At 39.7% G+C, this 17,044-nt stretch overlaps 1 protein-coding gene across 1 annotated transcript; it reads right to left on the bottom strand.

The window, feature by feature from the left end:
• Positions 1-13,278: 13,278 nt before the first annotated feature.
• LOC144894232 (uncharacterized) lies at positions 13,279-16,375 on the bottom strand. Its single transcript, XM_078786432.1, has 3 exons — positions 16,294-16,375; positions 13,660-14,450; positions 13,279-13,506 (listed from the first exon to the last, which is right to left on the bottom strand). The coding sequence occupies exons 1-3, from the start codon at positions 16,373-16,375 to the stop codon at positions 13,279-13,281; spliced, it is 1,101 nt and encodes a 366-aa protein (XP_078642558.1).
• Between the last annotated feature and the right edge of the window lie 669 nt (positions 16,376-17,044).

Raw genomic sequence — 17,044 nt, forward strand, 5'->3', positions numbered from 1 at the left:
CAAAACTTTGAAACCGCGTGGCAGTAACGACCACAGAACCACCCTCCTATTTGCATGGAATGGTTTGGTCCATTCGCAAAGCCAAAACGAACGACCACAGAACCACCCTCCTATTTACATGCAATGGTTCGGTCCATTCGCAAAGCCAAAACGAACGGCTTGCGAGTACGGTGACCATACCTTGGGACCCCCTTGTCCGATTAATTTCAAACCTTGACAAATTTTCCGTTCCTTCCCTTCCTGATCTTTCGTGGCATCTCTGCCATTTAAAATCCCATATTTTGTGAGCGTGCCGAATCAGTAAGCATCACCCCTTCTATGAGCCTCGACCAGAGGGTGGTTGTTACTCACAAACACCATTTCCTGTAATTATCTTCTCACTAGGGCATGCCCGTACTATATATATATCTAAAATTATATCCCCCGCCGAGCAAGTCGCTGGCTCCAAGTCGAGTGCTTTGAACAAAAAAAAGTACTCTAAACGGTGGTTTTTTATTCAACCGTGAAGCATGTCTCAAAGGCTTCTTGATGGACCTGGACAAAATTTGATGCAATTTTTTTTTTTTTTTTTCAATCGCCATCTTTCATCATAATTCTGGACCGGCATGAGGGGGGTTGTCTGTCATGAATTTATAGGCATGGCGGGAAAACTGAAAAAAATTATTTATTTAAAACGGGTGTACACGATTGTACACGTGTACGGACGGACCTTACCGAACCGGCAAACAAGTCGCTTCATGCACATCAGTGGTGCGTTTCTTCGTGGCGCGTGTCAGAAGAATTACACAGCGCAGGAAAAATACGTATTTACAGAAATCGTTAAAAAAAACTCGGATAATCGCTAAAATCGTTGTGGCCGGTGTACCATATTGGAAATATATATATATATATAAATATAATTCCGTTTCCCGGTTCCCTGTCGCTCGCCAAGCGCCGATCAAGTCAAGTGCTTCGAACAAGTGCAAAAAAAAAGTAGTACTTTATCCGTGTGCTGGTGGGTAAACGAGTGTACCGGCCTTACACGTCCTGGAAGCAGATCGTCCCATGGTGCACTCATGGCACGATCTTGCTCCTAGTTCATGGTAAGGCTTCTAATAACCAGCGTCGAACTGGCGCATCTATTTACACAGCGCAAAAATACGTTACACTCCTCGGATTATCGTTACGTTACCTATATCGTGGTATCGGTGCGTAGGGAAGTCCAACACCACCTCCTCCACCATGTATGTACAAAAACTAAACACAGGTTCGTATTTCATAATGGACAATCCCCAAGAAGCCATGCTTACCTTGGCGATGTCCACTCGATCCACGTACGGTAGCCACCAAGTTGTCGTGGAAGTGTGTTTGGGACTCGAGACTCCAATGACCGGAAACAGGTTTACAAAAGATCAAGACTTTATTAACTACTAGTTCACTTGTTTCAATATAATAAGGAACTACAATACCATAACGAATTTAGTAATTCAAGTCGTTGGTTCTTCCTCGTTGGCCGGTGCTCTCCTGGCGCTGCTTTCCCATTGCATACTCGTTCGTCCGTCGGGCAGATGTTCTCGTGGCAAGTCCTCCTGACTCAAAGTTTGCTCTTGGTTATATGGGCAAATTGGAGTTAATCCTCCGTGCGCTGAATGTTAATCCTCCGTGCGCTGAAGCTCCTTGGTCATCCACAACCGCCTCCCTGCTGGGGAGGTTCTTCACCCTCTTTGCATCCCGATGTCCAAAAACAAATAGTGCGGGCTTGGGAATGTGTGTTAGCCCGGGGTCGTAATAAAGGTGGACAAAAGGACTCCCAGCTTCGACAGAGCGAGATACATTCCTGACATTCTTACAACCACCTGCTAGTACCTGCTTCCAACCAATGAGTTATACTGAGTTACAATCAATGAGTTACATTTCCACACTACCATCTCTTTTCTTCTCTTATCCACCATCTCTTATCTTCTCTTATCCACCATCTCTTATCTTTTCTTATCCACCATCTCTTATCTTCTCTTATCCAACATCTCTTATCTTCTCTTATCCACCATCTCTTATCTTCTCTTATCCACCATCTCTTATCTTTTCTTATCCAGCTTCTTATCTTCTCTTATCCACCATCTCTTATCTTCTCTTATCCACCATCTCTTATCTTTTCTGATCCACCATCTCTTATCTTCTCTTATCTACCATCTCTTATCTTCTCTTATCCACCATCTCTTATCTTCTCTTATCCACCATCTCTTAGCTTTTCTTATCCAGCATCTTATCTTCTCTTATCCACCATCTCTTATCTTCTCTTATCCACCATCTCTTATCTTATCTTCTCTTATCCACCATCTCTTATCTTATCTTCTCTTATCCACCATCTCTTATCTTTTCTTATCCACCATCTCTTATCTTCTTGTATCCACCATCTCTTATCTTTTCTTATCCAGAATCTTTTTTCTCTTATCCACCATCTCTTATCTTCTCTTATCCACCATCTCTTATCTTCTCTTATCCACCATCTCTTATCTTCTCTTATCCACCATCTCTTATCTTCTCTTATCCACCATCTCTTATCTTATCTTTGCTTATCCACCATCCCTTATCTTCTCTTATCCACCATCTCTTATCTTCTCTTATCCACCATCTCTTATCTTATCTTTGCTTATCCACCATCTCTTATCTTCTCTTATCCACCATCTCTTATCTTCTCTTATCCACCATCTCTTATCTTTTCTTATCCAGCATCTTATCTTCTCTTATCCACCATCTCTTATGTTTTCTTATCCAGCATCTTATCTTCTCTTATCCACCATCTCTTATCTTATCTTCTCTTATCCACCATCTTATCTTCTCTTATCCACCATGTCTTATCTTCTCTGATCCACCATCTCTTATCCACCATCTTATCTTCTCTTATCCACCATCTTATCTTCTCTTGTCCACCATCTCTTATCTTCTCTTATCCACCATCCCTTATCTTCTCTTATCCACCATCTCTTATCTTCTCTTATCCACCATCTCTTATCTTCTCTTATCCACCATCTCTTATCTTCTCTTATCCACCATCTCTTATCTTCTCTTATCCACCATCTCTTATCTTATCTTTGCTTATCCACCATCCCTTATCTTCTCTTATCCACCATCTCTTATCTTCTCTTATCCACCATCTCTTATCTTATCTTTGCTTATCCACCATCTCTTATCTTCTCTTATCCACCATCTCTTATCTTCTCTTATCCACCATCTCTTATCTTTTCTTATCCAGCATCTTATCTTCTCTTATCCACCATCTCTTATGTTTTCTTATCCAGCATCTTATCTTCTCTTATCCACCATCTCTTATCTTATCTTCTCTTATCCACCATCTCTTATCTTCTCTTATCCACCATCTCTTATCTTCTCTTATTTCTCTTATCCACCATCTTATCTTCTCTTATCCACCATGTCTTATCTTCTCTGATCCACCATCTCTTCTCCACCATCTCTTATCTTCTCTTATCCACCATCTCTTATCTTCTCTTATCCACCATCTCTTGTCTTATCTTCTCTTATCCACCATCTCTTATCTTTTCTTCTCCACCATCTCTTATCTTCTCTTATCCACCATCTCTTATCTTCTCGTATCCACCATGTCTTATCTTTTCTTATCCAGCATCTTTTCTTCTCTTATCCACCATCTCTTATCTTCTCTTATCCACCATCTCTTATCTTCTCTAATCCACCATCTCTTATCTTCTCTATCCACCATCTCTTACCATCTCTTATCTTCTCTTATCCACCATCTCTTACCATCTCTTATCTTCTCTTATCCACCATCTCTTACCATCTCTTATCTTCTCTTATCCACCATCTCTTATCTTCTCTTATCCACCATCTCTTATCTTTTCTTATCCACCATCTCTTATCTTTTCTTATCCACCATCTCTTATCTTCTCTTATCCACCATCTCTTATCTTCTCTTATCCAGCATATTTTCTTCTCTTATCCACCATCTCTTATCTTATCTTCTTTTATCCACCATCTCTTATCTTCTCTTATCCACCATCTCTTATCTTTTCTTATCCACCATCTCTTATCTTCTCTTATCTACCATCTCTTATCTTCTCTTATCCACCATCTCTTATCTTCTCTTATCCACCATCTCTTATCTTTTCTTATCCAGCATCTTATCTTCTCTTATCCACCATCTCTTATCTTCTCTTATCCACCATCTCTTATCTTATCTTCTCTTATCCACCATCTCTTATCTTATCTTCTCTTATCCACCATCTCTAATCTTTTCTTATCCACCATCTCTTATCTTCTCGTATCCACCATCTCTTATCTTTTCTTATCCAGCATCTTTTCTTCTCTTATCCACCATCTCTTATCTTCTCTTATCCACCATCTCTTATCTTCTCTTATCCACCATCTCTTATCTTCTCTTATCCACCATCTCTTATCTTCTCTTATCCACCATCTCTTATTTTCTCTTATCCACCATCTCTTATCTTCTCTTATCCACCATCTCTTATCTTATCTTTGCTTATCCACCATCTCTCATCTTCTCTTATCCACCATCTCTTATCTTCTCTTATCCACCATCTCTTATCTTTTCTTATCCAGCATCTTATCTTCTCTTATCCACCATCTCTTATGTTTTCTTATCCAGCATCTTATCTTCTCTTATCCACCATCTCTTATCTTTTCTTATCCAGCATCTTTTCTTCTCTTATCCACCATCTCTTATCTTATCTTCTCTTATCCACCATCTCTAATCTTCTCTTATCCACCATCTCTTATCTTCTCTTATCCACCATCTCTTATCTTCTCTAATCCACCATCTCTTATCTTCTCTATCCACCATCTCTTACCATCTCTTATCTTCTCTTATCCACCATCTCTTATCTTCTCTTATCCACCATCTCTTACCATCTCTTATCTTCTCTTATCCAACATCTCTTATCTTCTCTTATCCACCATCTCTTATCTTCTCTTATCCACCATCTCTTTTATTTTCTTATCCAGCATCTTATCTTCTCTTATCCACCATCTCTTATCTTCTCTTATCCACCATCTCTTATCTTCTCTTATCCACCATCTCTTATCTTCTCTTATCCACCATCTCTTATCTTCTCTTATCCACCATCTCTTATCTTTTCTTATCCAGCATCTTATCTTCTCTTATCCACCATCTCTTATCTTCTCTTATCCACCATCTCTTATCTTTTCTTATCCACCATCTCTTATCTTCTCTTATCTACCATCTCTTATCTTCTCTTATCCACCATCTCTTATCTTCTCTTATCCACCATCTCTTATCTTTTCTTATCCACCATCTCTTATCTTCTCTTATCCAACATCTCTTATCTTCTCTTATCCACCATCTCTTATCTTCTCTTATCCACCATCTCTTATCTTTTCTTATCCAGCTTCTTATCTTCTCTTATCCACCATCTCTTATCTTCTCTTATCCACCATCTCTTATCTTTTCTTATCCACCATCTCTTATCTTCTCTTATCTACCATCTCTTATCTTCTCTTATCCACCATCTCTTATCTTCTCTTATCCACCATCTCTTATCTTTTCTTATCCAGCATCTTATCTTCTCTTATCCACCATCTCTTATCTTCTCTTATCCACCATCTCTTATCTTATCTTCTCTTATCCACCATCTCTTATCTTATCTTCTCTTATCCACCATCTCTTATCTTTTCTTATCCACCATCTCTTATCTTCTCGTATCCACCATCTCTTATCTTTTCTTATCCAGAATCTTTTCTTCTCTTATCCACCATCTCTTATCTTCTCTTATCCACCATCTCTTATCTTCTCTTATCCACCATCTCTTATCTTCTCTTATCCACCATCTCTTATCTTCTCTTATCCACCATCTCTTATCTTCTCTTATCCACCATCTCTTATCTTATCTTTGCTTATCCACCATCTCTTATCTTCTCTTATCCACCATCTCTTATCTTCTCTTATCCACCATCTCTTATCTTTTCTTATCCAGCATCTTATCTTCTCTTATCCACCATCTCTTATGTTTTCTTATCCAGCATCTTATCTTCTCTTATCCACCATCTCTTATCTTATCTTCTCTTATCCACCATCTTATCTTCTCTTATCCACCATCTTATCTTCTCTTATCCACCATCTTATCTTCTCTTGTCCACCATCTCTTATCTTCTCTTATCCACCATCCCTTATCTTCTCTTATCCACCATCTCTTATCTTTTCTTATCCAGCATCTTATCTTCTCTTGTCCACCATCTCTTATGTTTTCTTATCCAGCATCTTATCTTCTCTTATCCACCATCTCTTATCTTATCTTCTCTTATCCACCATCTCTTATCTTCTCTTATCCACCATCTCTTATCTTCTCTTATTTCTCTTATCCACCATCTTATGTTCTCTTATCCACCATCTCTTATCTTCTCTTATCCAACATCTCTTATCTTCTCTTATCCACCATCTCTTATCTTCTCTTATCCACCATCTCTTTTATTTTCTTATCCAGCATCTTATCTTCTCTTATCCACCATCTCTTATCTTCTCTTATCCACCATCTCTTATCTTCTCTTATCCACCATCTCTTATCTTCTCTTATCCACCATCTCTTATCTTCTCTTATCCACCATCTCTTATCTTTTCTTATCCAGCATCTTATCTTCTCTTATCCACCATCTCTTATCTTCTCTTATCCACCATCTCTTATCTTCTCTTATCCACCATCTCTTATCTTTTCTTATCCACCATCTCTTATCTTCTCTTATCTACCATCTCTTATCTTCTCTTATCCACCATCTCTTATCTTCTCTTATCCACCATCTCTTATCTTTTCTTATCCACCATCTCTTATCTTCTCTTATCCAACATCTCTTATCTTCTCTTATCCACCATCTCTTATCTTCTCTTATCCACCATCTCTTATCTTTTCTTATCCAGCTTCTTATCTTCTCTTATCCACCATCTCTTATCTTCTCTTATCCACCATCTCTTATCTTTTCTTATCCACCATCTCTTATCTTCTCTTATCTACCATCTCTTATCTTCTCTTATCCACCATCTCTTATCTTCTCTTATCCACCATCTCTTATCTTTTCTTATCCAGCATCTTATCTTCTCTTATCCACCATCTCTTATCTTCTCTTATCCACCATCTCTTATCTTATCTTCTCTTATCCACCATCTCTTATCTTATCTTCTCTTATCCACCATCTCTTATCTTTTCTTATCCACCATCTCTTATCTTCTCGTATCCACCATCTCTTATCTTTTCTTATCCAGAATCTTTTCTTCTCTTATCCACCATCTCTTATCTTCTCTTATCCACCATCTCTTATCTTCTCTTATCCACCATCTCTTATCTTCTCTTATCCACCATCTCTTATCTTCTCTTATCCACCATCTCTTATCTTCTCTTATCCACCATCTCTTATCTTATCTTTGCTTATCCACCATCTCTTATCTTCTCTTATCCACCATCTCTTATCTTCTCTTATCCACCATCTCTTATCTTTTCTTATCCAGCATCTTATCTTCTCTTATCCACCATCTCTTATGTTTTCTTATCCAGCATCTTATCTTCTCTTATCCACCATCTCTTATCTTATCTTCTCTTATCCACCATCTTATCTTCTCTTATCCACCATGTCTTATCTTCTCTGATCCACCATCTCTTATCCACCATCTTATCTTCTCTTATCCACCATCTTATCTTCTCTTATCCACCATCTCTTATCTTATCTTCTCTTATCCACCATCTCTTATCTTCTCTTATCCACCATCTCTTATCTTCTCTTATTTCTCTTATCCACCATCTTATGTTCTCTTATCCACCATGTCTTATCTTCTCTGATCCACCATCTCTTATCCACCATCTCTTATCTTCTCTTATCCACCATCTCTTATCTTCTCTTATCCACCATCTCTTGTCTTATCTTCTCTTATCCACCATCTCTTATCTTTTCTTATCCACCATCTCTTATCTTCTCTTATCCACCATCTCTTATCTTCTCGTATCCACCATGTCTTATCTTTTCTTATCCAGCATCTTTTCTTCTCTTATCCACCATCTCTTATCTTCTGTTATCCACCATCTCTTATCTTCTCTTATCCACCATGTCTTATCTTCTCTTATCCACCATCTCTTATCTTCTCTAATCCACCATCTCTTATCTTCTCTATCCACCATCTCTTACCATCTCTTATCTTCTCTTATCCACCATCTCTTACCATCTCTTATCTTCTCTTATCCACCATCTCTTACCATCTCTTATCTTCTCTTATCCAACATCTCTTATCTTCTCTTATCCACCATCTCTTATCTTCTCTTATCCACTATCTCTTATATTTTCTTATCCAGCATCTTATCTTCTCTTATCCACCATCTCTTATCTTCTCTTATCCACCATCTCTTATCTTCTCTTATCCACCATCTCTTATCTTCTCTTATCCACCATCTCTTATCTTCTCTTATCCACCATCTCTTATCTTCTCTTATCCACCATCTCTTATCTTTTCTTATCCAGCATCTTATCTTCTCTTATCCACCATCTCTTATCTTCTCTTATCCACCATCTCTTATCTTTTCTTATCCACCATCTCTTATCTTCTCTTATCTACCATCTCTTATCTTCTCTTATCCACCATCTCTTATCTTCTCTTATCCACCATCTCTTATCTTTTCTTATCCACCATCTCTTATCGTCTCTTATCCACCATCTTATCTTCTCTTATCCACCATCTCTTATCTTATCTTATCTTCTCTTGTCCACCATCTCTTATCTTCTCTTGTCCACCATCTCTTATCTTCTCTTATCCACCATCTCTTATCTTATCTTCTCTTATCCACCATCTCTTATCTTTTCTTATCCACCATCTCTTATCTTCTCGTATCCACCATCTCTTATCTTTTCTTATCCAGCATCTTTTCTTCTCTTATCCACCATCTCTTATATTCTCTTATCCACCATCTCTTAACTTCTCTTATCCACCATCTCTTATCTTATCTTCTCTTATCCACCATCTTATCTTCTCTAATCCACCATGTCTTATCTTCTCTGATCCACCATCTCTTATCTTCTCTTATCCACCATCTCTTATCTTCTCTTATCCACCATCTCTTGTCTTTTCTTATCCAGCATCTTATCTTCTCTTATCCACCATCTTATCTTCTCTTGTCCACCATCTCTTATCTTCTCTTATCCACCATCCCTTATCTTCTCTTATCCACCATCTGTTATCTTCTCTTATCCACCATCTCTTATCTTCTCTTATCCACCATCTCTTATGTTTTCTTATCCAGCATCTTATCTTCTCTTATCCACCATCTCTTATCTTATCTTCTCTTATCCACCATCTCTTATCTTCTCTTATCCACCATCTCTTATCTTCTCTTATTTCTCTTATCCACCATCTTATCTTCTCTTATCCACCATGTCTTGTCTTCTCTGATCCACCATCTCTTATCCACATCTTATCTTCTCTTATCCACCATCTTATCTTCTCTTATCCACCATCTTATCTTCTCTGATCCACCATCTCTTATCTTCTCTGATTCAACATCTCTTATCCACGATCTTATCTTCTCTTATCCACCATCTTATCTTCTCTTATCCCCCATCTTATCTTCTCTGATCCACCATCTCTTATCTTCTCTGATTCAACATCTCTTATCTTCCCCATCCAAAACCTTCTTTTTTTTTTTACCTGTTAAACAACCCAAATCCACCTTTTTCAAATTATGTTCTTTGCTGAAGTCCAAATGGTGTGCTTTTGTTTGATACCGTTTCCCACCCCCTCTCCCTTTCACAGATGTCCCGATGTCCCTGCTCTTCTGTTGTTGTGCTTTCTTCTCTCTCCCGCTCTTGTCTCCCGCTCCATCTGTTTTTGTTTTTGTGTCTTTTGTGTTGGCTCTTACACGAGCCTCGACTTTGTATTAAAAAAAAAAATACAAAATATTGTCCACCCACTTGGAAATTCTGATCATGTCACCATCAAAGTTTAGGTTTCTTATTCTTCACCATAAACTGTTGTTCATCGTGTCCATTGAACTTTGTGTTCATCGTGTCTTCCAATATAGCAAGGCTGACTGGGATGGCTTGCGTTATTTTCTTGCCGATGTTCACTGGAACTCAATCCTTTGTCACAACCCATCTGAAGCTGCGATGGAAGTTACTGAGTGTATCTCTGTTGGTATGGACCTCTTTCTACCTTCTTGGACCTACCAAGTAAAACAACGGTCTCTGCCAAGGTTCACTCCAGCTTGTTTTGCTGCTATCGCCCATCGCAATCACTTTTTCCAACAGTATCACTGTGTTGGCTCGAGTGAGGCACATCGTTTGTTTCACCTTGTGAACAACCACTGCAGACGAATGTTGAAGAATCTAATCGATGATATGCAGAATCTGTTTGTAATTATATCTCAAATAAACAGCTCGGTTCTCAAGATTTTTGGAGAATTGCTGATGGCGTTCTCAACAGTAATCGATCATCGATTCCTGTCCTCTTCAATTGCACTGAAGTGTTCACTTCTCTTGTTGATAAAGTCAACCTCTTCGTTGAGCTTTTTGGTGCAAACTCCACACTTGAAGTGTGTTCAAGTGTGTGTTCTTCACACTTGAATTATCAATTGAAGACCACGGACAAACATTGCCTGTTTGTCCTTCCCGTATTTATACGAGGCTTTCCACTATAAATCAGCACACACAGAAAGGTTGCTGAGATTATTCAAAGGCCTGATATTTCAAAATTTACTGCACCAGATAGAATCCCCACAATTGCTTTGAAGATGTGTTCACTTGAACTGTTTCGTGTTCTCTCAAAACCGTATTGCTTGTGTATGTTAAAGTCTGTGTTTCCAATTAGCTGGAAGAGGACATCTGTATTCCCTGTCTTTAAAGGCTCCAGTGAGGAATCAGATCCTTCTAACTATCGGCCTGTTAGCCTTCTACCCATTGTCAGCAAATTGTTTGAATCCTTGATGAAACAACAATTCATTACTCACCTCGAAACCCACAACCTCCTAACTGATGTTCATTGTGGCGTTAGACAGTCAAGGTCTACTGGTGATCTTCTTTCCAGAATCACTAAACATGTGAATGGGACTTTGGATCATTGTGGAGAAGCCAGGGTTGTTGCTCTCGACATCTCAAAGGCTAAAATCATATGGCATTTCTAGAAAATTGCTTGATACCATCTCTGACTTCCTTGCAAATCGTCAAATCTCTGTGGTACATGACGGACAGTAATCCCCTGTTCATAATACGAATTTGAGTTCCTCTGGGGTCTGTCTGTGTTGGGTCCAATGTTGTTCATGTTATATATCAATGATCTGACTGATTGTATTCTTTCTCAATTAAGCATTTGCGCAGATGACTCACCACTGTATACTACCTACTCAGGAACCTTGTCTCCTCTTACCCGTGACCAGTGGCGTCGAGAACCAGCCCGGGCCCCGAGGCAAATAACCTCAGGGCTCCCACCCCCACCACCACCCTTTCTCTCTTTTATAACTTTTTAAGGAACTTTCTTTAATGAAAGCCAAAAAACTTTTTTTAACAAATGGTCACTTTTATTTGGCCGTTTGATCGAAAATATAGGAGATAGTGAGACGTTTGGACCGATCGAGTCAATTCGCACCCTCGACTGGTGAACACTATTTCTCCCTAAGATTGGCAAAAACATACGTGAGAAGATGGTTCATAATTTTTGTACAAAGAGGATACAAACGCATTTCTTTGTAATGCACATTTCTGGTTAATAACCATTTTCTGCAAAGTTTGAAACTGTACCAGTAACAGTGGCAAATGTTGTTTTGTTTTCGGCAAGAAAAAGGAAAATTACCTTCTGGGTTTAAATGTAACGATGAGGAAATGAGGATGAGCCAATGAGGGGTTTTACTGTACTTTAAAAAAAAAATTACAGGAGAAGCTTGGTCCCCGAGGCAGTGACCTCTCTTCCTCCCCACCCCCCACGCGCCTGAAACCCACTTCTTGACACCTACCTGTGACCATGCGAGTACCATTCTCAATCAGGACTTGGAGGGTGTGATGAAATGGGGAAAAGACTGGTTTGTTACTCTCATTCTGTTGTGATGTGTATGGAAAATCGCATGTGACATGATATGCAAATTTGTGACGTCATTAATAAATGAAGACAAAAAACTATATCCATAACATTTTGTCTGTTGATTGTGGTAACGTTAATGCTAACATGGTCCAAATTTAGTCCAATTTGGACATATCTTTACGGAGAAGAAGCCTCATAGTAAGGGCATTTTATGAGATATTTCACAAATCTGTTAACTAAATTGTTACCAAAAATTTTCTTCACCAATATGTTTGTAAAGGTGTGTAATAACATGTGTTAAAATGTTGAAGTTCAACTCCCGTGGGAAACCCAGAAAAAAAGCTGTTGAATTCGGGTACCGAAAAATTATTTTCGAGAATTTTTATTTTTTTTAATCGGCCCTTAAGTAACTTATGAGGGGTCAAATAAGGGTTTTTCATGATTCTGAGTTGATTGTTAACATTTATATTTTCACTTTTACATTTACACACAAAGTAGCTTTTATTTCACATACATATATAATACTCAAGAGTTATTTCTCATTCACAATGTCAGAAGTTTCAACAGTCATTGTCTATGTATTCTTCAGACTCAACAACATCATGACTGCAGTTTCTGCATGTAATGCCATTACAGACTCCACAGGCCGAGATGCACGTGACCCCATTCTTCTTGCAGCTGCATCGCCGGTTGCTGCAATCTCCATGACAAGTACAGCTCGTGAACTGCAATAGCTCCTCAGGAGCCGTGGGGTCCAGTGTTGGAACTGGTTCATACCCATGCACACCTATTGTCCATCCATAGTCACTGGGGTTCAGAGACATGCTCTGTAGAAGGATCCAGTCCTGGGTCTGCAGGTAGGCACGGAGTGAATGTTGTGCAGCTGCACCCTCTGTTGGAGGTAGAGTCTCTGATTTGATCACTCCTGCCGCTGCCTTCCTTGAGAACATGTTGTACCGAATTTCACCCAATGTAGTATCTCGTCCATGGTAAATGTACTTGAAAATCGCAGTACCAGCCTGAATCACTGTTTCTTTGGTGGCTTCTGTGTCAAGGAAGATGTCGATGTACTCAGCCGCGTCCCCTTCGCAAAACGTTAAAAAAGCACCAGGTCTACGTCAAGTAAAGTATAATGTAAAACAGAAATAAAATTATTATTATTTTTAACATTTATACTATGATGACAATGATTATAATTATTATTATTAGTAGTATTAGTATTATTTGCCGACGTAATAGTAGTATTATCATTATTACCTGGCAAATAGAGTTGTTTTCCCATGACCAGCGATTGCAGAAACCGTATCACACCCCGTGAAGGCGTGACAGAAGAGCAGGTAGCTCTTCTGTGTTTCGGAGAGAGATTCTTTGATCTTTCGGACGTCATAAGAGCCGTTTGATGTGGTTAAGAAGAGTGGATGGTGGCTGTCTGAGCTATGGTGCACCAGCATTACCAGCACGTCTGCATCTTCTGCCCGCACCTGAAAATATAACAACATGTACAAAGCATAATGAACCGTTCAAGAACAGATTTAACTTTTCAACAGTGTGAATTCTCTTATTTTTAAATTACCCCATCTCCCCCCGGGCTCCATCCAATAGTTATACTAACTGAAGACACAAATGGTACTGACCTCAACAGAGCCATCTGAAGCAGCAGCCAATGCCTCTCTCACAATTGAAGTGTCAGCATCATTGTCACACTGCTCCACAGTGATGTGATGTTTTCGGAAGGTTGAAGAGAGAAGGTGGATGAGCTCACTCTTGTTATGAGTGTTGTCCAGAAACTTTGCTCTTGGGGTCCAGTTGGACATATCCGGTCGAATCTGGAGATTACAGCAGGAATTCTTGGTACGCCGGATGTGGTCGTGATCTTTTGGTGATCTGCTGTAGCCATCAAAGACCACAATGATCTTCTGGGAGCAGCGGCCCAGATACTGCACGTAGCTCAGGTAACTGTTGGCGATCTCCTGCCAGGTCTGTCGTTGTTCCCACTTCACCATGTAGACAAGCCATCCGCCATCAATTACGAGGGTGCAGCAGGGTTGGTTAGTCAAGGCAAGTGGATCAGTTAATGCCTTCAGGCTTGTATTTGAAAAGTCTGCCTTGTTTGCCTTGTTCATTTTCTGATCTTTGTTGCTGAACAGGGACAATGGGAAGGGAGTCAGCTCATACTTTAAGCTTGTCTCAACTGTCATATCCCGCTGGGCGAAAATGATCAGTCGGTTGAACAACTTTAGTGAGTCAAGGTGAATCTTTTTCTCGTTGACCAAGGGAAATTTTCTTAGTGATGACAGGGCTTTTATCTTTGACTTGACATCCATGGTCGACGTCACTGACTGTCCATCCAGCTTGATCTGCATCTCCATCCCAACTTCAGCTGCTCTCTCAGCATTGACTGCGTCATCTCCAGTGCTTGTGAATCCTGTTGAGAAAGACACGAGCAACTCCTTGTCTCTATCGTTGTCGAATGACTTGATCTCCTCAAACCATTTTAGGACAAGTTCAACTGCCTTTGCATCTCGCAGGACAAGTCATCCCCGCGACGCCGTGCTGTCTTCAGCAAGCTTGCCTTCAGTGTATATGCAGTCAAATTATCTGGCACTCTGTATTTCTTTCTAGCTTGTGCTGGATTATTTTTGTAGAGCTGGGCTGGTTGGTTGCAAAGAATGCATACATCCTTATACAGGAGGTCAACTGACTGTGATCTTCTAGAACTGCAGCCAGTTGATGAACTGAACTCATAAGTCGTGCGTCTTCTCTTCAACTTTGATGACTCTTTCTCTGCCTTTGATGCTTGAGCTGACTTCTTGGTGGTTGCAACAAAGTTGTTGTACAGATTATTTTTACACTTCTGGTGGTACCTCAGTTTTCCTTCCTTTTGAGCCTCCTTCATACGTTCCACAACAGTAACATTTTCGACAGTTTCTGCTTGTTTCAATAAAGTTGAGTATCCCTTTGGAGTTGCCTGTATGAGCCTTTCAGCTGGTGTATCCGAGCGTGCACAGATGAAGCAATTGAGCACAGGTGGAGTAATGTCTTCATCCATATTGCTAGACTCCATGTCCTGCAAAGTAGAAAATGAGATCTATTTAGAAATTATTTTTCCACAAAGGAGTGTCTGTGGTGAAATATAAATGTTAACAACCAACTCAGAATCATTAAAAACCCTTATTTGACCCCTCATAATTTACTTAAGGGCCGATTTAAAAAAATAAAAATTCTCGAAAATAATTTTTCGCTACCCGAATTCAACAGCTTTTTTTCTGGGTTTCCCACGGGAGTTGACCTTCAACATTTTAACACATGTTATTACACACTTTACAAACATATTGGTGAAGAAAATTTTTGGTAACAATTTAGTTAACAGATTTTCATATGTTTCCCTTACTACTTAAGTACAAAATTCATGGACCCCAAGAAATAGGGCAATCTGTGAAAAAACCTCATTTTGACATAGATCGAAATAGGGAGTTAAAAAACATAGACCAAATGGTTTTTTTTCTTGTGAACATCTTTTTTCCATTCGGGGAGATACCAATAAACAAAATGACACCCAAGAAGTAGGATCATAGGGGGGGGGGGGGTGCACGGTAGGCCCCTTTGGCCCACGGACTATCTCTTGTATCAAGATGATGTGGGCTTTCACCCTCTCCATTGCCTGAATTGTCTGAATTTTTCGTAAGGGGGTACAACCCCCATTGATATTCAGGGATGCAATACATATCTCTCGCATTGCCATTTTACAAAGGTAAAATTGTTGCAAAGGTGCAAAGGTGCAAAAGGCACAAAGGTGCAAAAGGTAATTGCACCCTCCACCTGCAATTCCTTATTCGCCTTCGTAACCGCTTTTCGAAGACGCTGAAATTGGTCCTCCGAGATTTCCATTGGGTCATTTCTTTGCAGGAGGGGTCTTGGAGCCCTGATGAAAGTTTTCACATCGGGAAAATGATCTTTAATTACAACATAGCGTTGCTTAAACGTCTCGTTTAAGAAACTGATGATGGTTTCTTTTGTTACTTCCATTCGTTCCTCTTCCTGATGATCGTTCACAGAAACAAGGCTTTGAGCTTCCTTATCCAGCTCCCTCACCACATCAACGTTGAAAGTCCTTTGATGTGTGTCAGATGCTGGCACACCTTCTGTGTCATCAACACTGCAGTCTTCTTGTTGCATTACCAGGGACACATCTGTACCACCACTGTTGCCTATTATAGGTCTGCTTAGACCATCATCCTTGGTCGTTACAACCGGATGTGAGCAACCACCATTATCACTGAGGACCTGAGACTGCTTGTTGCCACAAGGGACAATGGTCCCATCATCACAGAGCTCAGCCAGAGTGACCATCGTGTTCTTGGTCACCTCTATTACCAAGGCCCTTCTCCCCCGATTGCTCAGTTTGGCCGGGCGGACAGCTCAAGGAAGAGTCCTGGTTGTTCCAAACTTCTTCCATTTAAGAATTATGGAGGCCACTGTGCTCTTGGGAACCTTCAATGCAGCAGAATTTTTTGTGGGCTTCCCCAAATCTGTTCCTCAACACAATCCTGTCTCTGAGCTCTGCAGGCAGTTCCTTCGACGTCATGACTTGGTTTTTGCTCGGATATGTATTGTCAGCTGTGAGACCTTATATAGACAGGTGTGTGCCTTTCCAAATCGTGTCCATTCAATTGAATTTACCACAGATGGACTCCGATCCAGGTGTAGAAACATCTCAAAGATGATCAAGAGAAATGGGAGGCTACTGAGCTAAATTTCAAGTGTCATAGCAAAGGGTATGAATACTTATGTCAATGTGACATTTCAGTTTTTTCTTTTTAATACATTTGCAAAACTTTCTGAAATCCTGTTTTCTCTTTGTCATTATGGGGTATTGAGTGTAGATTGATGAGGGGAAAAATGAATTTAAACGATTTCAGCACAAGGCTGCAACATAACAAAATGTGAAAAAAGTGAAAGGGTCTGAATACTTTCTGAATGCACTGTATATATTTTCCATTAATACATCCATTCATACAA

This window comes from Myxine glutinosa, chromosome 1 (genome assembly GCF_964187855.1).
Source record: "Myxine glutinosa chromosome 1, kmMyxGlut1.1, whole genome shotgun sequence".
In the NCBI taxonomy this organism is placed as follows: Eukaryota; Metazoa; Chordata; class Myxini; order Myxiniformes; family Myxinidae; genus Myxine; species Myxine glutinosa.

Coding starts and splice junctions, on each gene's coding strand:
- LOC144894232 (XM_078786432.1), bottom strand. CDS start 16,375: ATGGTCACTCTGGCTGAGCTCTGTGATGATGGGACCATTGTCCCTTGT. Junction 14,451..16,293: donor TCAGGTCCTCAGTGATAATG/GTGGTTGCTCAC, acceptor CTTTCTCAACAG/GATTCACAAGCACTGGAGAT. Junction 13,507..13,659: donor CTTCAGATGGCTCTGTTGAG/GTCAGTACCATT, acceptor TTATATTTTCAG/GTGCGGGCAGAAGATGCAGA.